This window comes from Caretta caretta, chromosome 6, assembly GCF_965140235.1.
Source record: "Caretta caretta isolate rCarCar2 chromosome 6, rCarCar1.hap1, whole genome shotgun sequence".
In the NCBI taxonomy this organism is placed as follows: domain Eukaryota; kingdom Metazoa; phylum Chordata; order Testudines; family Cheloniidae; genus Caretta; species Caretta caretta.
Genome location: NC_134211.1, coordinates 128395331 through 128416213, shown reverse-complemented (window position 1 = coordinate 128416213; position 20883 = coordinate 128395331). Strand labels below are relative to the sequence as shown.

Below are 20883 nucleotides of genomic sequence, written 5' to 3'. Positions count from 1 at the left end.
CAAGACTACAGAACAATGTACACCATTACCAAACACATAACTGACACAAAGCAAGACTGATGAACCAACAATCCTTATCCTCCTGACCAAACCTAAATGAGACACATTCTAGGATCTTTTGTATCTTCAGTGAAGCACACACACACGTAACCCCCTCTGAAGTTGGTTGTTCCTGACATACTCCTCCAACGCTTTAGGAGACTCACCTCTGGGCTACCGCAGCAAAGGCTGCAGAGGCTCAGGACTTCGTTTCCCAGGCTTCCTAGCATCCAGGGCAGACAGAGAACACACTGGAAGTTACTACAAGAACACGTCAATCTCTGGGGTCACTCGAATACAGACCTAAAAGTGGCAATTCTTCACCAAAGAAACTTCAAAACCAGACTCCAGCGAGAGACTACTGGATTGGAATTAATTTGCAAACTGGACACCGTTAACTTAGGCTTGAATAGAGACTGGGAGTGGATGGGTCATTACACAAAGTAAAACTATTTCCCCTTGTTTATTTCCCCTCCTACTGTTCTTGTCAACTGCTGGAAATGGCCCACCTTGATTATCACTGCAAAAGGTCTTCCCCCCCGCCCCCAGGTAATAGCTCACCTTTCCTGATCACTCTCGTTACAGTCTGTATGGTAACACCCATTGTTTCATGTTCTCGGTGTATATAAAATTTCCCCACTGTATTTTCCACGGTATGCATCCGATGAAGTGAGCTGTAGCTCACGAAGGCTTATGCACTAATAAATTTGTTCGTCTCTAAGGTGCCACAACTCCTCCTTTTCTTTTTACAGACACAGACTAACACGGCTGCTACTCTGAAACCTACAAGAACATCTGTGAGCCCAAATGCAAACAAAGCCATTGGTTTTGGCTGTGATTGGAGTGCAGCAGAGAGAGAAGTGTCACAGCTGGTGGGGTTCCCAGTAAACTTCCCATTACTATCAAAATGGATACTGAACTCTGCTGGTGGTTACTGGCGAGATGAAAGGTTTCAACCCAGCGGAGACCAGCAAGCCAGGAAGCTGAGGAGCGATTCCACACTGGGCTATTGAGAGTCAGCCTAATTTTCCATGGGACTCCAGAGCAGGGCGCTTCAGGACGACCCTCCCGTTTAGGGGTGAAGACCTTGTAAGAAATCTTATGTTTATTTTGCTTGTGAGTTTTAAGTCAGCTAACGATTATGGCACAGCATCAGCAAACTGATTCTCAACTCACTATCTGCCTAGACAGGTGCTCGGAGGGAGCTGAGGGGGTTGGGCCCATTGTAGATGTTGGGGGGTGGAGGGTTTAAGGCACTGTGGATGCTTTATGATGTTAGTTACTCCTGCTCTTTCATTATCCCCTATCCTTTGTTCCCTGGACCTAAAAAAAGCTTCCCCTGTTGCTGTATTGCTACTTTGGGAATAGCGATGATTTTATTCCTTGTGTATTGGACTGTGTTCCTCATGTATTGTTTGGTAGTAAGAATTTCCCAAGGGACAGCACCCCTTGTGTTCCATGTACTAGGTGAGGTCCCCCCTTTGGGTGGAGGCACCAGGCACCAAGATGAAGAACCCAGGACCCATACCCTTGAGGTGAGAGGCCACTCCAAGCAGCAGGCAAAAGAGAACAGGCTTGAGCCACACCTTGGGGGAGAAGCTACATAAAATCAACCCTTGGAAGATCAGCAAGAAGTGGACCTAGAACCTCTTGTACTTAAAGCAGGAGCTTCTGATGTTTGAGCTAAAGGACTAAAGCCTCTAGCTGTCAATGAGTGTGTACAGCTGCCCTGTTCTATGAACCAGCCACTAGAGGAGGACAAAAACTCCCAACTTCCCAACTATATGTTACATATAGCTTCTAACCACAGAGAATCAGATCCCATCAGTCTGTCATTAATAATTCAGATTATCAGGAGTTCATGTGAAGGCATCTCAGCCAGCTCTATGACTTTTCTGTCAATCAGATTGGTCTGCAGTCTTCCTCCTCCTCAAAATCACTCAGTTTGTAATTCTTTCAGGGCTTCAGCTAATGTTCCCATCTTCTTCCAAACATTTTCCATTAATTTGGTTTGGCTTCCAAAGCTAATTAATCTGGCATTTTCTTTTCTTTTTTTCCCTTGTTTTTTTTTCCCCTCCCTTAATTCTGTTGTAAATGTTACAAGAGTATATTTGGACAAAAAGCTCTCCCTTCAGTGCAAAAACACCTACGTCTAAATGAGGGTGTACTAAGTCTACATGTATACTTGACCTATACAATAACATCAACTGAATACAAAACTATATGGTTGAGGTAAGTCTTTGTGTGTGTTTTAAAGTCTTGGAGCTGCCTTTCACCAGTTCTCACAACACTGTTAAACAGGTAAAGAGAAAGGGAAAATAGTTTTTTTGGGGGGAAAAAGACTTTTATTTTTAATATATTATACACTACACCAGCCAGTCTGCAATTGTGATTAAGGCATTATGGCTTGATTACTAGCTATTATTTCCACAGTCAGAAAAGCAAAAACACAGTATGGTGCTATCCCCATTAACAGAACGTGTAATTCCATAACACACTTGGTAGACTGCAGGGCTTCAGTTGGGTTAAACTCTAAAGTACATAAGTGTCTGCTCGAGCCATTAATTTAAAGCCTTTCAAAATAACACCTTAACATACATCATTATTTTGCTTTACTTTGAACGGCTATAGGGCTATTCTGTAGAGCAATTTTAGGCATTATAACAGTTCTCAGCCATTTGAGATGCTCTCTGATAATAACAGATGCTTCTATTTTATCAGCCTATTCACACCATTTTAAGCCCTTCATTTTCTTCTTTTACAGCTTATTTTTATAAACTGGGAGGAGTGGTAGATACGCTGGAGGGGAGGGATAGGATACAGAAGGACCTAGACAAATTGGAGGATTGGGCCAAAAGAAATCTGATGAGGTTCAATAAGGATAAGTGCAGGGTCCTGCACTTAGGACGGAAGAACCCAATGCACAGCTACAGACTAGGGACCGAATGGCTAGGCAGCAGTTCTGCGGAAAAGGACCTAGGGGTGACAGTGGACGAGAAGCTGGATATGAGTCAGCAGTGTGCCCTTGTTGCCAAGAAGGCCAATGGCATTTTGGGATGTATAAGTAGGGGCATAGCGAGCAGATCGAGGGACGTGATCGTTCCCCTCTATTCAACATTGGTGAGGCCTCATCTGGAGTACTGTGTCCAGTTTTGGGCCCCACACTTCAAGAAGGATGTGGATAAATTGGAGAGAGTCCAGCGAAGGGCAACAAAAATGATTAGGGGTCTGGAACACATGAGTTATGAGGAGAGGCTGAGGGAGCTGGGATTGTTTAGCCTGCAGAAGAGAAGAATGAGGGGGGATTTGATAGCTGTTTTCAACTACCTGAAAGGGGGTTCCAAAGAGGATGGCTCTAGACTGTTCTCAATGGTATCAGATGACAGAACGAGGAGTAATGGTCTCAAGCTGCAGTGGGGGAGGTTTAGATTGGATATTAGGAAAAACTTTTTCACTATGAGGGTGGTGAAACACTGGAATGCGTTACCTAGGGAGGTGGTAGAATCTCCTTCCTTAGAGGTTTTTAAGGTCAGGCTTGACAAAGCCCTGCCTGGGATGATTTAACTGGGAATTGGTCCTGCTTTGAGCAGGGGGTTGGACTAGATGACCTTCTGGGGTCCCTTCCAACCCTTATATTCTATGATTCTATGATTCTATATTAGAAGGATAATCTTGTGACTAAGGCCCTGAACATGGACTCAGGAGATCTGGGTTCAATGCTCACATATGCCTTTTGTGAGTTTAGACAAATCACCTAATCTCTGTATTCCTCGCTTCTCCATCTATAAAATGGACACAATATTTTTCCCTTTCCCTCACATAATTGTCCATCTTGTCTAGTCAGACTGTAAGTGCTTCAACCCACCTCTCTGGGTTTGTGCAGCAAATGATGGGTCTTTGAGCTCAGCCGCCCCCCACCCCCACCCCCATCCAGGCGCTACTGTAATATAAATACATATTTTTATTCTCTTTGTCCAAGTGGAACAGACAGAGACCAGAATGATATTTTTGTAGGGCACATTTCTGTGGTGGTTTCAAAAATGCATGTGAAGATAACTGTCATATGCAACACCAGACTAGCCTGATATGTGACAGATTTTTCCATGTGCAAAGAGCAAACAGACAGATCAAGAATGGCCTTTGTTGTAGACTGAGAGAATAAATGTAATCTTCTCTAGGTAAGAGCACACAATGGGTGTTTGTGCCTCTCCTTTTATAGTCTGTACTGAGCTTAGAGAACAAAATGGCTGCTGAACACTCAGAAAGGTCAAGGGGCAGTATTCAGTAAACAAAGGGCAGGAAAGTTTTGAAGATACACACAGCATAGCATAAGATTATAATTTGGGGGCTGGCAGGTTATGAAACCTGGTAACTCTTTTTCCGAATTGCCACTGGGCCTACAAATGATCAGGACTTGATCCAAAGTCTACCGCAGTCAAAAAGACTCTTACCAAGAACTTCACTGGCCTTTGGATCAGGCTCTCGGTCCCCAAACTATGCAGTTATCCCTCATTCTTCCCAGTAGGTCACAACCAGACAATTAGTGCTTACTCCAGTGTTGGGATATATCTCCAAGTATTTTTCTTTGGACATGTATGGAGATTGGGGGGAGTGGCGTTGGTAGGGGGGCAACATATCTCCAAGAATTATTAGGAAGTTGGCATACTGGGAAGCTAATGATCATATATCAAAGGAAAATGTCTCCTTTTACATGATGATTCTCAAAATACTCAAAAGAGACTCTTCAGAACCAGTGCATCCAAGGGACAAGTATATTTCGATTTTGGTCACTGGTAGGGCTGGATGTATCTAATAAAGCTGCTAACTCTTTCCCTTAATGTGCATCAATTATGGATTGTCATTCAGCAAAATAGTCCAACCTGTTTAAAAAAGTTGTGTATCCTTCTTCCTGTGAATTTCTGATCTATGTCCCTCGTCTCTTGCTCTCAAATAGATCATAGATACTAAGGTCAGAAGGGACCATTATGACCATCTAGTCTGACCTCCTGCACAACGCAGGCCACAGAATTTCACCCACCCACTCCTGCAAAAAACCTCTCACCTACGTCTGAGCTATCGAAGTCCTCAAATCGTGGTTTAAAGACTTCAAGGAGCAGAGAATCCTCCAGCAAGTGACCCGTGCCCCACGCTGCAGAGGAAGGAGAAAACCCCCCAGGGCCTCTTCCAATCTGCCCTGGGGGAAAATTCCTACCCGACCCCAGATATGATGATCAGCTGAACCCTGAGCATATGGGCAAGATTCACCAGCCAGATACTACAGAAAATTCTTTCCTGGGTAACTCAGATCCCACCCCATCTAACATCCCATCACAGGCCATTAGGCCTATTTAGTTGGCTGGGGAGTTTAATGGAGTCGTACTCCGCAGTGTTGTAATGGGCAAATACAAATCTATTTGTGAATCGCTTTTAAGCCACAACCCTATTACTATTTGAGTTCTCACATTTTTACATGCCACAGCTGCTCTGCTGTTCACATTCATATCAGGTTTTTTTTGTATATATAAAAAGCTGTTACGAGTTCATAAAAAGAACCATTCCCTAAAAGAATGAAATAAATGCTGTTTATTATTTTTGTCTGTGATTACCAGCAGGAATGATTGCAGCCTGGAAAAGTATAAGCTGAAATGAAATTAAATACTATGGCAAATGGGGGAAAACAACTCATTCATTAACCAGATTTTCTCAGAAAACTTCCACTGTATATTTAGGCAGCTTTAAGTATTCTATGTATCCCAGTTAGTATAATAAATTAAATTACATCACAAGGTAATTGCTTACAATAAAGCTATTTCTCCAAGTGCAGTGTAATATTCAAGGATATTTTACATATTTCCATGGGGTTCTCTTTTTATTCCTAAACATTATCAGCCCAAACCATTTTATATCAAACAAAATTGTCAACAATTTCCTTGGACTCACTGCATCATAATCATGTTATGTCTTTATTAGCAGCACATTAAATAAAAATGAATTCCATGATTGAGTCACTAAATGATATTTGAGGAATAAATGTGTAGCAGCAAGTGAGAGCCTTGCTACTTCAGTGCATGTGTGATAAATGAAGGGCCGGGGAGGAGGTAGCTCCCTTTTATGGACACCCAGCCAGCCAGTTAGCTATAAAGTCGCTCTTGGTGGCTGTTCTCTGTTTGCTTTACCTGTAAAGGGTTAAAAAGTCTCCCAGGCTAGGTAAAAGAAAGGGAGTGGGCACCTGACCAAAAGAGCCAATGGGAGGGCTAAAACTTTTTTAAAATTGTGGGCGGGGGGGGGACTTCCCTTTGTCTGTTGTTGTTCTCCGGAGAGAGGGGACAGAGCAGGATAGGGCTGGAGCTATTCTGTAAAAAGCTTTAAAACCAGGTATGAAAAAGCATCAATTCATACCTCAACCCTACTTATCTGAAACCCCAGATATGTACGTAATCAGGGAATGTCTAGGAAGACATGATTAGGGTTATTTCTTTTATTTCTGATTGGTTTATGGACTCCTCTGTGCTAACCCCAGATGTTTTTGTTTTGTTTGTAACCCTTAAGCTGAACCCCAAGAGAGCTATCTTGATGCTTAATTTTTGTAATTATTTCATAAGAACATAAGAATGGCCATACTGGGTCAGACCAAAGGTCTTAAAAAACAGAACTTTATTAGAAGAACAAAGCAAAGATAAAAGAAACGCTCTGTAAGATTAGAATGGAAGATAACCTCACAGGCAGTCAGATTCCAAACACAGAGAATCCCTCTAGGCAAAACCTTAAGTTACAAAAAGACACAAAAACAGGAATACACATTCCCTCCAGCACAGAGAATTTACAACCCAAAACAAAGAAAACCTAATGCATTTTCTAGCTAGATTACTTACTAACTTTACAGGAGTTGGAGGGCTTGCATCCTTGATCTGTTCCCGGCAAAGGTATCACACAGACAGACAAAAGCCTTTTTCCCCCCTCCAGGTTTGAAAGTATCTTGTCCCCTCATTGGTCATTTTGGATCAGGTGCCAGCGAGGTTACCTTAACTTCTTAACCATTTACAGGTGAAAGGCTTTTGCCTCTGGCCAGGAGGGATTTTATAGCACTGTATATAGAAAGGTGGTTACCCTTCCCTTTATATTTATGACAGGGCCATTTAGGGATCTGGGGCAAAAATTGGGGATTGGCCCTGCTTTGAGCAGTGGGTTGGACTAGATGACTTCCTGAGGTCCCTTCCAACCCTGATATTCCATGATAAGTTAAACAGTTATAGCATTTGAAGAAGTTTCCTTACATTACCTTCTGGAAATCCTTGTGTGAGCAAGAATCTTAAATTGGTAATGTAAAATGTATCATACTGGTTGGAAATCTAAAATTTGGACTATAAAAAGGATTTGGTGATACATCTAGGCTCTGATCCAGAATACCTTACTAAGGCAAAATTCCCAGTGAAAATACTTGAGATTTTGTTTGAGTAACAACTGCAGGAATAAAGCCTCAATTGATCAAACTGATATTATTACCATATTTGATAGAACAGTCCTTACCGTATATTTGTTTTGTTACTGCCTAATGCAGTGCTTCTGATAGCTGCCTATGAAGCATGTGCTACTGCCCAATATCAGAGACAGGCTACTAGGTAGAAAGGATGGGAAAAAATGAGAAAACCATTTTCTAAAAAATTTCAAAGTTGTTTCCATCTTAAAGGACTGGAACTGAATTTATTTTCTGTTTATTCCACAAACAATTTCATGATACTTTGGTCAACATTTATTACTATTTATTAATCAAAATAGTTTGAAAAGTTATTTTCAGAACTGTGCTTACCAAAAAAAAATGTAAATTGTACTGGAAAAGGAAAAAAAGTAACTAATGATTATTAAAATAATTGATAACATTTGCAATGAAATTAATAAAAAGAATAAATGAAAATGTGGTGGGAAATGTTGTGCAAAAAATGTCCATACCATTGACATTTTTTTCAAGAAGTCCACATTCTCACATAAAGCCATTTTTTATGAAAGAAATGTTGTCCAAATAATTTTGACCAGCTCTAGTTGTAGAATTTCATTCGGTTTTTAGAAGGGAGACAGGGAAATAGTGGTGTCTCTAGGGGTCCGAACAGGTACCAATGCTGTTCAACATATAAATAAATGATCTGGAAAAAGGGGTAAACAGTGAGGTGGCAAAATTTGCAGACGATACAAAATTACTCAAGATAGTTAAGTCCAAAGCAGACTGTTAAGAGATACAAAGGGACCTCACAAAACGGAGTGACTGGGAAACAAAATGGCAGATGAAATTCAATGTTGATAAATGCAAAGTAATGGACACTGGAAAACAATCTCAACTATATATACAGCGGCACTGGAACATTTTTAGTCATGGGGGTGCTGAGAGCCAGCCCCCTTACCCCTGCCCATGCCCCCCCGCCCAACTCCCCCCCCCCACATGCTGAGGCTGAGAGCAGGGCTGTGTCTTTGGGAGGGGGGACCCGGACAGTGGTAAGGGGGCCGAGGCTGTGGCCACGGCTGGGAGTGGGCACAGTGGCGTAGCCGGGTGGAGAAAACAGGGGGAGCGGAGATAAAAAAGGCGCCACCCCCTTGTACTCACCTCGTGGCGCTCCGGGTCTTCAGCGGCACTTCAGCGTTGGGTCCTTCACTCACTCCGGTCTTCGGCGGCACTGAAGGACCCCCACCGCAGGCATGGGGACAGGAGCAGAGCCCTGAGCAGGGGCCAGCAGCCGGGACCCCACATGCAGGGCCAGGAGCAGAGCCCTGGCCATGGGGCTGGATGCGGGGCCCTGGGTTTGGAGCCCTGGGATCCAGGCGCGGGGCCCCGGGAGCGAAGTCCTGGGAGTGGGGGGTGGGGCACGGGGCCAGCGGCCAGGGAGTAGAGCCGGTGGCCGGGGCCCCAGGTGCGGGACCAGGAGTGGGGCCCTCGGTGTGGGCCCTGGGCCTGTGGCCATGGAGTGAGACCAGCGTCCAGGACCCGAGCTACAAGTGCAGGGTTGGAAGCAAGATGAGGGGCCAGCAGCCGGGACCTGAGCTGGGGAATGGAGCTAGACACGATAAATTGACCCCCCCCCCCCCCCCCCGCGCTGGATCGATCGCTGCCCGCCGATCCAGCGGGTAGTATAGACATACACTTAGGACATTTTTCCTAATGTCCAACCTAAACCGCCCTTGCTGCAATTTAAGCCCATTGCTTCTTGTACTGTCCTCAGAGGTTAAGAACAACATTTTTTCTCCCTCCTCCTTGTAACAACCTTTTATGTACTTGAAAACTATTATGTCCCCTTGCAGTCTTCTCTTTTCCAGACTAAACGAACCCACATTTTTTCAATCTTCCCTCATAGGTCACGTTTTCTAGACCTTTAATCGGTTTTGTTGCTCTTCTCTGGACTTTCTCCAATTTCTCCACATCTTTCCTGAAATGTGGTGCCCAGAACAATGCTCCAGTTGAGGCCTAAGCAGCGCAGAGTAGAGCGGAAGAATTACTTCTCGGGTCTTGTTTACAACACTCCTGCTAATACATCCCAGAACGATGTTTGCTTTTTTTGCAACAGTGCTATACGGTTGACTCATATTTAGCTTGTGATCCACTATGACCCCCCCAGATCCCTTTCCGCAGCACTCCTTCCTAGGAAGTCATTTCCCATTTTGTACATGTGCAATTTATTGTTCCTTCCTAAATGGAGTACTTTGCATTTGTCCTTTTTGAATTTCATCCTATTTACTTCAGACCATTTCTCCAGATCATTTTGAGTTTTATTCCTATCCTCTAAAGCACTTGCAACCCCTCCCAGCTTGGTATTGTCCACAAACTTTGTAAGTGTACTCTGTATGCCATTATCTAAATCACTGATGAAGATATTGAACAGAACCAGACCCAGAACTGATCCCTGCGGGACCCCACTCATTATGCCCTTCCAGCATGACTGTGAACCACTGATAACTTCTCTCTGGGAATGGTTTTCCAACTAGTTATGCACCCACCGTATAGTAGCTCCATCTAGGTTGTATTTCCCTGGTTTGTTTATGAGAAGGTCATGTGAGACAGTATCAAAAGCCCTACTAAAGTCAAGATACACCACATCTACCACTTCCCCCCCTAACCACAATGCTTGTTACCTTGTCAAAAAAAGCTATCAAGCTGGTTTGACATGATTTGTTCTTGACAAATTCATGCTGACTGTTATTTTTCACCTTATTATCTTCTAGGTGTTTGCAAATTGATTGCTTAATTATTTGCTCCATTATCTTTCCGGGTACAGAAGTTAAACTGACTGGTCTGTAATTGCCCAGGTTGTCCTTATTTCTCTTTTTATAGATGGACACTATATTTGCCCTTTTCCAGTCTTCTGGAGTGTTTCCCGTGTTCCATGACTTTTCAAAGATAATTGCTAATGGCTCAGATATCTCCTCAGTCAGCTCCCTGAGTATTCTAGGATGCATTTCATCAGGCCCTGGTGATTTGAAGACATCTAACTTGTCTAAGTAATTTTTGACTTGTTCTTTCCCTGTTTTAGACTCTGATCCTACCTCTTTTTCACTGGCATTCACAACGTTAGAAGTCCAGTCGTCACCAACCTTCTTAGTGAAAACCGAAACAAAGAAGTCATTAAGAACCTCTGCCATTTCCACATTTTCTGTTATTGTCTATCCCCCCTCCTTAAGTAACGGGCCTACTCTGTCCTTGGTCTTCCTCTTGCTTCTAATGTATTTGTAGAATGTTTTCTTGTTTCCTTTTACGTCCCTAGCTAGTCTGATCTCGTTTTGTGCCTTGGCTTTTCTAATTTTGTCCCTAATAATACTTGTGTTATTTGTTTATATTCATCCTTTGTAATTTCACCAAGTTTCCACTTTTTGTAGGACTCTTTTTTGAGTTTTAGATCATTGAAGATCTCTTGGCTAAGCCAGCGTTGTCTCTTGCCATACTTCCCGTCTTTCCTACACAGTGGGATAGTTTGCTCTTGTGCCCTTAATAATATCTCTTTGAAAAACTGCCAACTGTCTTCAATTGTTTTTCCCCTTAGACTTGATTCCCATGGGATCTTACCTACCAACTCCCTGAGTTTGCTAAAGTCTGCCTTCTTGAAATCCATTGTCTTTATTGTGCTGTTCTCCCTCCGACCATTCCTTAGAATCATGAACTCTACCATTTCATGATCACTTTCACCCAAATTGCCTTCCACTTTCAAATTCTCAACCAGTTCCTCCCTATTTGTCAAAATCAAATCTAGAACAGCCTCCCCACAGTAGCTTTCTCCAGCTTATGAAATAAAAATGGTCTCCAATACATTCAAAGAACTTGTTGGATAATGCCTCTATATAAATCCATAGTATGCTGACATGTTGAATACTGTGTGCAGATCTAGATGCCCCATCTCAAAAAAGATATATTGGAATTGGAAAAGGTCTAGAGAAGGGCAACTAAAATTATTAAGGGTATGAAACAGCTTCCGTATGAGGAAAGATTAAAAAAAGACTGGAACTGTTCAGCTTGGAAAAGAGATGACTAAGGGGGAATATGATAGAGGTCTGTAAGTCTTGACTGGTACGGAGAAAGTGAATAAGAAAGTGTTATTTACTCCTTCACATAACACATGAACAAGTGGTCGCCCAATGAAGTTAATAAGATGCTGGATTAAAACAAATAAAAGGAAGTATATCTTCACACAGTGCACCACCAACCTGTGGAACTCTTTGCCAGAGGATGTTGTGAAGGCCAAAACAATAACAGGGTTCAAAAAAGAACTAGATAAGTTCATAGAGGATAGGTCCATCAATGGTTATTAGCCAGGATGGGATACAACACCATGCTCTGAGTGACCCTAGCCTCTGTTTGCCAGAAGCTGGGAGTGGATAACAGAAGATGGATCACAAAAAATTGCCTTGTTCTGTTCATTCTGTCTGAAGCACCTGTCATTGGTCACTGTCAGAAGACAGGATACTGGGCTAGATGGACCATTGGTCTGACCCAGTATGGACATTCTTATGTTCTGAAGTTTTTGTAGACTAGATGGACTATGATTCTAATCCCATGTGGCACTTCCCACAGAAAATGAGGGAAATTAATGCATGTTGTCAAGATTCCATATAAAATCAGCACAAATATTCTATGAAAAGCTTCAGAATAGAGACCTCCCTCCTTCCCCAATGCCGTCTCAATACAAAAAGCCACTATAACTTGGTCACAACACAGAAAAGTTATGGGCCTGATGCTGAAGAATTGGGCCTATTAAGAAAAAAAAAACACCATCCAGTGGCTGGCACTTAAAACAGCTGCAAGCTCCACCATACTATTTCTCTGCACAAGAAGAATCATAGAACATCAGGGTTGGAAGGGACCTCAGGAGGTCATCTAGTCCAACCCCCTGCTCAAAGCAGGACCAATCCCCAATTTTGGCCCATATCCCTAAATGGCCCCCTCAAGGATTGAACTCACAACCCTGGGTTTAAGCAGATCAATGCTCAAACCATTGAGCTCTCTCTCCCCCCTGAAGAGGGAACACTCTAGATTCTTGGTAATGTCAAGTACTTTGGAGATCTAACAGTTGACGATTTAGTGGCACACGAAGACAAAACATTATACACACCCAGGATGATCAAGGTCTGGCTGAAACCACAACCATGGGTTTGAATTTCCTAACTTCTATACCTTTGAAATCTCAACCACATCACTGCATTTACGTTAAGTATTTTTTTTTAAAGTGTAACCACTATCTAGTTTAGAAACAAAGTACGTGAGAGTAATGAATGAGACACAATACCCCACCGCCTCTTTGACGGATGAAGATACTTGGCAAATGCTAACCTTAAGGATTCACCATTTCTTTTCTTATCTCATAAGAAAACATCGATTTGTTTAACGTGCCCACACCTTGTGATTTCTCTCTTCCTCTGCTTGTCAATTTCACAAAACCAACTTAGAGTTAGGCCAGATTGGTCCATGCCTTTGATCAATAGAAAGGCAGAGGCTACAAAGGTCAGGAAGATTCTATTTTCCATAGGCAGATATGTGCATGAACTTAGATATTGCCTGGCTGCACTATACAATATTCTTGCCTGTTCTCATACATTTGCTTTTGGGAGCACTAAACTTCAATGAGAAGGTGATAAAAGAAGGCTAATATTCAAAATCAGTCTTGCAAACCTCCTGCATTTTGCAGCAGAATCACACTTCCGAGACCATCAGACCCATCCCCCTGCTCCAAGCAATTAATCTTCAGAAAATATTGCCAGCCCCTTGATTTTTTTGTGAGCTGTAACATATGAAAGAGAGAGACAGATGATCGAGGCGCTAGATGAGTGAGAAAAATCCATAAACAGGTCAAATGAACTGAAATCAATTTTCCATCCTGGATCCAAGATAAGAAAATAGAGATTTTATGAGAAAGCAGCCATGTGGATGCTGTCTTGATAAACGGTTTTGGTTGAACAGCTTTTTTGATACAGCAGCAGCAGCTTTGTGACTGCTTAAGAAAGTACCGTTTATAGCCAGTCTGAAGGCAGCTAAAGAGCCCTGGCCTTTTCTTAGGCTGCTGTGAGCCTGAAGACATGCAGGTCTGGACAGGATCTGCAGCTTCAGAGGTGATCATGCTGGCCCAGCCCACACAAAAGCACAGCCACAGAAAGTTCCTCCTCTCGCATCTGCTGACTGGATGGCGAGCTGTCAATCCAGCACAGAGAGCAAATGGAGGGTGAGTGTAAGTGGCCCCAGGACCATGCAGAAGCAGAGAAAAACAGTGCTGGTACTAAAGCCCAGGACAAAGGGGAATCAGGGCAGCATTGGCTGTGTGGGACCCGCAAAAGCAGGTTTCCTCCCTCTGGCTGAACCTGCTGATGGCTTTGTGGCTTTATCTAAGGGCATTAGAGGAAGACTTAGAAGACGCTGGTTTAATTCCCCACTCCACCACAGGCTTCCTGCGTGACCCTGGGCAAATCCCTTAGGGTATGTCTATGCTAATAAGAACTTGGCAGTGCATCTCAGAGCCCAGGTCAACTGACTCAGGCTCTCGCTGAGTGGCTAAAGATAGCAGTGTGCAAGTTGGGGCTCAAACAACCCGGTGAAAGGGGCGGGTCTCCGAGGTCAGGCTCCAGCCTGAGTGCCGATGCTGCTATTCTTAGCCCTATGGCATGAGCCCCACAAGCCCAAGTCAGTTGACCCCAGCCCTGAGACTTGCTGTGACTCCACTGTAGTGTAGACATACCCTTAGTCTCTCTGTACCCCACTTCCTGCATGCACAATGGGGATAATAGCACTGTCCTATCCCCTGGGGGTGCGGTGAGGGTAAATCCATCAAAGACTGTAAGGCGCTGAGATACTGCAGTGGCAGGGGCCATGCGAGTACCTTAGACAGATGCAGCCTCTGATGGGGCAGGAGACCAGCAGTGCTGATCTAAAACGTGCTCTGCTGCCCTCCCCATGGGTACCCCTAGCTGTTTGGTAACAAAGCAGAGGGTCAGCCCTCAACCTAGGCAGGCTGTTGGTAGCAAACTGGAGGCCGCCCAGTGTCAGGTGCTGAAACTGCCTCGCTGGACCCCTTGTGGGCCCCTTATCTGCTGCCCAGCAAGCAGGGGGCAGGTCAGCCACTGGTCGCAGGAGTGCCCATCCTAGCACATCCCCCTGGGCTGGTAAGCACCGGGGGGGAAGCCTCTGGCGCAAAGGGATTCTGCCACAAGCACTACACTGTGTCCACAGACAACACGCCTTTGCTGAGCGTGCAAGCAGCAGCAGCTCGCCAATGTTTCTGCTAAGGCTGCTCAACTGTTGCAACCATTAATAGAGGCCGAGGATTTCCCGCTAGTCTGGGGAAGTGCCCTGCCCTCCCCGCACAGGGGGGAAGGTCCTCCCAGACAGCAGAAAAGGCAGCAGCCAGTCACTTCATGGCAGCAGAAAGACTGGAAAGTTGCAATCAGCTCAGCAAACATGCCAGCAGGAGAAGCTGCCTGTCTGTGGGAAAAGAAATATAAGAAGTGATGATGAAAAATAAGTACAGAACTTTTCCTCCAGGACACTGGATTGGAGAGAAATTCCTCTGAGTCATGACTTCGGCCTGGAGCCATAGAATCATCACAAGGGGAAAATACTGGTAACTGATGAGTCAGCGTGTCCTCCGAAGGCAGCTTCGAAACAGAATCTTCTGTTTTAAAGGGACACAGCTGAAAAGTGCCTGATCTCCGACCTCCGATTTGAAACCTGTGACACTGTGGTGGGAACATATGCTGAAACCAAGCTTCTTAAAAATTCACTGTTCTGAGGGGTGGCATTTCTAGGCTCTCTTCATCCTTATCCACATGATTTATTCTGGCAGCCCTTCAGAGAGTTCCAGGCCGAGTGACCTGGTGTGTGGGAATAATATGCCTTGAAGAAGAGGCCTTGGTTAATAAGAAATAACTCCTTGCAAAAAAGCTGTCTTTGCAGAGAGAGTGCAGGGAACATCTCGTTTTATGAGCTTGGGATTTAGGCTATGTCTACACTATCGCGGTATATCGACCTACCCTACGCAACTCCAAGCTACGTGAATAACATAGCTGGAGTTGATGTATCTTAGGTGGAGTTACCGCGGGGTCTATGGGAGAAACTCTCCCATCGACTTACCTTACTCTTCTCGTCGGGGGTAGAGTACAGGGGTCGACTGGAGAGTGATCTGCTGTCGATTTGGCGGGTCTTCTCTAGACCCGCTAAATCAACTGCCAGTGGATCGATCTCAGAGTATCGATCCTGGCTGTAGTGTAGACCTGCCCTTAGGGTCCGATTTTGCACCACTGAAGTCAACAGGTGTTTTACCATTCACTTTGATGGGAGCAGGACTGGAGCCTTCATGCTCTCCCCACAGGCTACACAGGAGGTAGCAAACTTGCCCATTTCCCCAACGTTTTTTAAACTACAGGATGGTTTGAAATAGAAACTTAAATGTGTGGTGTGTGGGTGTGCGTGTGTGTGTGTGTGTATACATAGACACAGACAGGCACACTCACTTATTCTAATCTTGTATGCTTGCCAGGTGATACACTGTATTTTCCTTCTAACAGATGCTAGGCAGAAGTCAATAAACTAGTTCATACAGTACAAGCTTGATTATTTGAATGCTACAGAGACACTGAAAGGTTGGATGATAAAGGTTCTGATAATTGAGGGAATATTCAATGTAATTAACAGGCACTGAGGGATATGAAGCTGTTTCAGATGACAGGTGGTTGGATAATTGAAGTTATCCGAGATGGATGAGATTCTGTCACTCTTACACTGAACAGTATCAGCCTCCATAAGTAACTCCAATGAAGTCAGGTGGCCCTACTGGAGGAGTAATGGGCTTCTCAGCATGAGTAAAAGTATCCGAATCTGGGTCTCTAGTTGTTTTCCTCTCTTCCACAGTATTTTAGAATGTGTGGATACATACAAAATATGTATCAGTATCTTTAAAGCAGAGTTAATATTTATTCAGGGAATTAAATTCAGCTAATGGGGAACCAATCAGCCAGCACGGCAGCATCAGAAAGTCATCGAAGTCCTACCCTACAACTTCACTGACATTTAATCATGCCACTTATGTTAGAGGACTGCGACAACTGCGGTCAGGGCGCCATAACAGAGGGGAAAAAAGATGGAGCGAGAGAAATCCGTATTTGCCAAAGAGCATAAAGTCAGCAAGGAAATAAATGTTACTTCCTACTTTTAAGAGGTATTGCAAACACTGAACAAAAAGAAATAAACCATGACATGAAAAGGAATTGATTTACAACCCTCTATTTGACAGGTTTCAGAGTAGCAGCCGTGTTAGTCTGCATCCGCAAAAAGAAAAGGAGTATTTGTGGCACCTTAGAGAGTATTTGTTTTTTCATTTAGGATCTTGGAAAGAATTTTGAGCAGTGAATCTATGCATGGCTTCTTTCCCCTCACCTCACACATGCTGTACTGAGATTCACCAGATTTAGAAGAAAAGTGTCTCCTATTTGTAATCCGTATTCATTTGTTGATTGCAACTAACGGTATTTGCCCTTGCTTGACTGTGATTATCGACTGCATGAGGGGAATTCTCAAAGTTGCATAGTGCTGACATAACTCTTCAAGGGGAGCCATTTTAGGCTAATACTGAGCAGTTTTGAATCCCACCCTAGAATGCAAACATCTATAGCTGGGGTGGGCAAACCTGGTCATACTAACTGGGCTAAACCAGCTTCATTGCACTCAAGAGAGTCCAGCACTTATAAGAGCAAGTCGCACCAATACATCTGCAAACAAGATGACCTGACATGGCTACGAGAGCGAACAACAGGTGAGTTATAGCAATACAGCTACAGGATGCAGCTGGGTCACAGTTTGGGACTCACCTGTGGCCGAGGATGGCCAGTCACCAAGCAGGTGAGCTCCAGAGTCTCCCCCTCGCGGATGGTGTATACCCTCTCCGAGTAGCGCTCCTCCTCGATGTTACACGCCAGGCCTGAGTGCACAATCCGCACTGTGGGTGGGCCTGTCAAACCAGCAGAAAGAGAAACAGGTCAGTAAAATGTTTCCACACAGTGACTTGTCCCTTGTCCCCACAGGACCAACTGCTACACATAGCTCCAGCCATGCTCAGCCCAACTCAGTGCCAACAGTGTGTGTTCACGTGAGGGGTAAGGCCCTTCTCCAACGGAAGAATCCAATGCTCTGTTTTTGGATGCAGTTATATGACTACTCCCACAGACTTCCTCTAAACACCTTCCCCTCCCCCACTGCTCTACACCCCCATAAAAAGCAGGGCCACAAACAAGGAACCAGAGAACAGCTCCATCTCTGATGTTTGATTTGATTATTTTTCCCCTTCCATTGCAAGAGACTCCAAAATGACATCCCTGACATAGGCACACAAGAGCTGCAGGGGCATGCAGACCTCCTCTCGCAGCCTCAAAAACTGGGCTCACCCTTGCCCTGGTGGAGACTCTGCTACAGATGCTAGGACTTCAGCCTCCTGCCCATTCAGCTGTCGGGCTCTCCGATGAGGCTGCCAATATGGGGCACAGTTGGGATAGTGCTTTTTCGGACACCTTTAGCGTAATGAATGGCCTGAAATCACCTGCTTGCTTTGCAAAGGCATGGAACAGTCTGAAGTGTACCAACTTCTGGACTAGCTTAGAACCAGTGCCCAGATTCACTGACGATCCCACTCCCATTTCTGTGACCTATCCAATCTGTGTAGCCTTTTGTCCATATTTTAAGGTAGAGATGGGCACCTGGAACCTGAAAACAACAAACTTATGGGAAGTTCAGATCCAAAATCCAGATATTAAATGTTTGGCACAAGCCCATCTCTACTGTGGCTATCTCCCTACCTAGATTAGCATCCACTGGCATGAAAGGCAAACCCAAGGGCAAGTTTTAGTAGGAATGACGCCTTCATTTGATGATGCCATTTCTTATTCTTTAGACATGGGGAACCTCAAGAACAGTGGAAGACACAGTGTGACTGCTAGCACTGAAAGAGAAAGATATTTAACTGCAAACATATTGCCTGAAAATATGGTACTAACACACAATTATAATGACCCTGCCCAGGGGTCGTCAGCAGGGTTTGAATACAGGAACTTGAGCTCCACAGCACGGCACCCTCCCACGTGAACTGAAAGACGAACTCCATTAGCCGGCGGCAGTAATAGGCTGTGAGGGACAAGTTCAGTGCCATGAACATTGGCTGTAATATTTATGTATATCCAGCGGTCCCCTAAAGACACATTTGCACGCTCGTTTATTTTTGTTTTCCTTCCCAAAATCAACTTTCCATTTTTGTTCTTTTTATTATATACCTTTCTAAATGTATTATAACACTTATTAGGTAAATACGAAGCTTTAATCAAACCACTAAAATAAAGTAGTCAGCACAACAGGGTTGATTCTACTCCCATTTAAAGTGAATATTAACATCCGTCAACTTCACTGGGACCAGGAGCAGGACCGGAGTTTCAGTTAGGACAGATTCCATTTTCCTGGTATATTTAACCTGCACTGAGAAAAGCAAAATGTTTCCATATGCCCCACATGTGTAACATGTGGTGCCTATGCTGGAAAATTACAATGGTTGTCGTATTGGATGCACAAGTCACAATAATGTTTTAACAGTCCAGGAGAGAACAACAATGGCTCTACGGGATGTCAGTAATTCCGAGCCATGCAATGCCCCCTCATTCAAATTCCACACGAGCAGATCGATAGGAGGATAAGGTCAAGTACTCATTACAGTGCCTTTGCTGAATGAAATATAAGACGACAATAAACGGCAGAAATGGCAAAAGGTAAATCAGATGTATAAAAAAATAAGTCAGCTTTAAAACTCTCCGGAGCGATGCTATTCGTTAGTAGGGGCAAACGCGACTGTTAACCTGCGGGCGGCTCTTCAATCAGACAGCCTGGCACAAGCCTACAGGACAGCGAAATCAGATCCAGTGGTGAACTCTTGGCCCAAAGGAGCTCCGACGCATGGGTCTGAGCAGCCCACCGTGTCGATGACCTGGAAGCCTCAGCCCCTGCTTCACTGAATGGAGGCTAAGTAGGCTCTGATACTGCAAAGACGTATGCACATAATTCACTCTACACTGTGAGAACGCCCCTCTTTCGGCACATCAAGGCTCAGTGTTTCTCCCTCTGGCGCCGAGGGGGCCTGTGGTAAATCAGTCCCACTATGGAGGTTTAGTACTGGACATTAGTTTATTTACAGTATTCATAGGGTAGGCCTTGGGGTTGGCCTGAGGGCTTTTTTAAACAGAAACAAAAAATATTTAAATTGCCTCACTCCCACTGGAGAACTGCCTCTCCTCACGCCGGCTACCTATCACCAGTCATCCTCTTTCACTCACGCTGGGCCCAGCTATGCTGCGAACCCAGGTCCTCTCCCCAGACAGAAACAACACAAGATTTCCCTTATAGGGAAAAACAGCTCTTCACCTAGGAGATGCCTTTTCCCCTTGCAGCACACAACCCTTCTGCAGCTTGCATCTCATGTCTCCTTGTAGCCCGTTCACTGGAGCTGGTTTTTAACGGTCCCAGGCTGCCCTTAATTAGACTCAGGTGTCCACAATTAACGAGAGGTAACCTCTTTCAGTTCACAGGGAAAGGGCTTTAATCATTCTAAGACTAATATACCACCCTCCGAACACCCTTCCAGAACTGCCAGGGCCTGAGTTTAATGGCTGTATGCAGTGTTGTTGTGTGTAGTGTTGTTCCCAGGATATTAGAGAGACAAGCTGTAAGCTCAGGAGTTAGTCCAATAAAAGACATTAACTCCCCTACCTTGTCTTTCAGATCTGCCTTTGTCACATCACATAGCTTTATGCACCAAGCATGTCCCTAAATCTTTGCAGATCAGGGTTTTAGCACCTGAGCAGAAATCCAGGCTCAAAGAATCTATCAGGTGACAACAATGATTTCTTTTCACATGAAAACAACCAATATGCACCTACAGAATCATAGAATCATAGAATATAAGGGTTGGAAGGGACCCCAGAAGGTCATCTAGTCCAACCCCCTGCTCGAAGCAGGACCAATTCCCAGTTAAATCATCCCAGCCAGGGCTTTGTCAAGCCTGACCTTAAAAACCTCTAAGGAAGGAGATTCTACCACCTCCCTAGGTAACGCATTCCAGTGTTTCACCACCCTCTTAGTGAAAAAGTTTTTCCTAATATCCAATCTAAACCTCCCCCACTGCAGCTTGAGACCATTACTCCTCGTTCTGTCATCTGCTACCATTGAGAACAGTCTAGAGCCATCCTCTTTGGAACCCCCTTTCAGGTAGTTGAAAGCAGCTATCAAATCCCCCCTCATTCTTCTCTTCTGCAGGCTAAACAATCCCAGCTCCCTCAGCCTCTCCTCATAACTCATGTGTT

The 20883-nt window shown here is 44.4% G+C and overlaps 1 protein-coding gene across 5 annotated transcripts in view; it reads right to left on the bottom strand.

Moving 5' to 3' along the window:
- MDGA2 (MAM domain containing glycosylphosphatidylinositol anchor 2) overlaps nucleotides 1-20883 on the bottom strand; it is a 691558-nt gene that overhangs the window by 421679 nt on the left and 248996 nt on the right. For 4 of the 5 annotated variants that reach the window (XR_012669127.1, XR_012669125.1, XR_012669126.1 and 1 more), the window contains exon 2: nucleotides 17359-17498. Coding sequence is in view for 1 of the 5 variants with exons in the window: in XM_048853669.2 (XP_048709626.1) it covers nucleotides 17359-17498 (140 nt within the window). In the remaining 4 variants the exon portion in view is untranslated. Of the gene's footprint in view, nucleotides 1-17358; nucleotides 17499-20883 lie in introns of those variants that run through there. The other variant, XR_012669128.1, reaches the window with a different exon arrangement.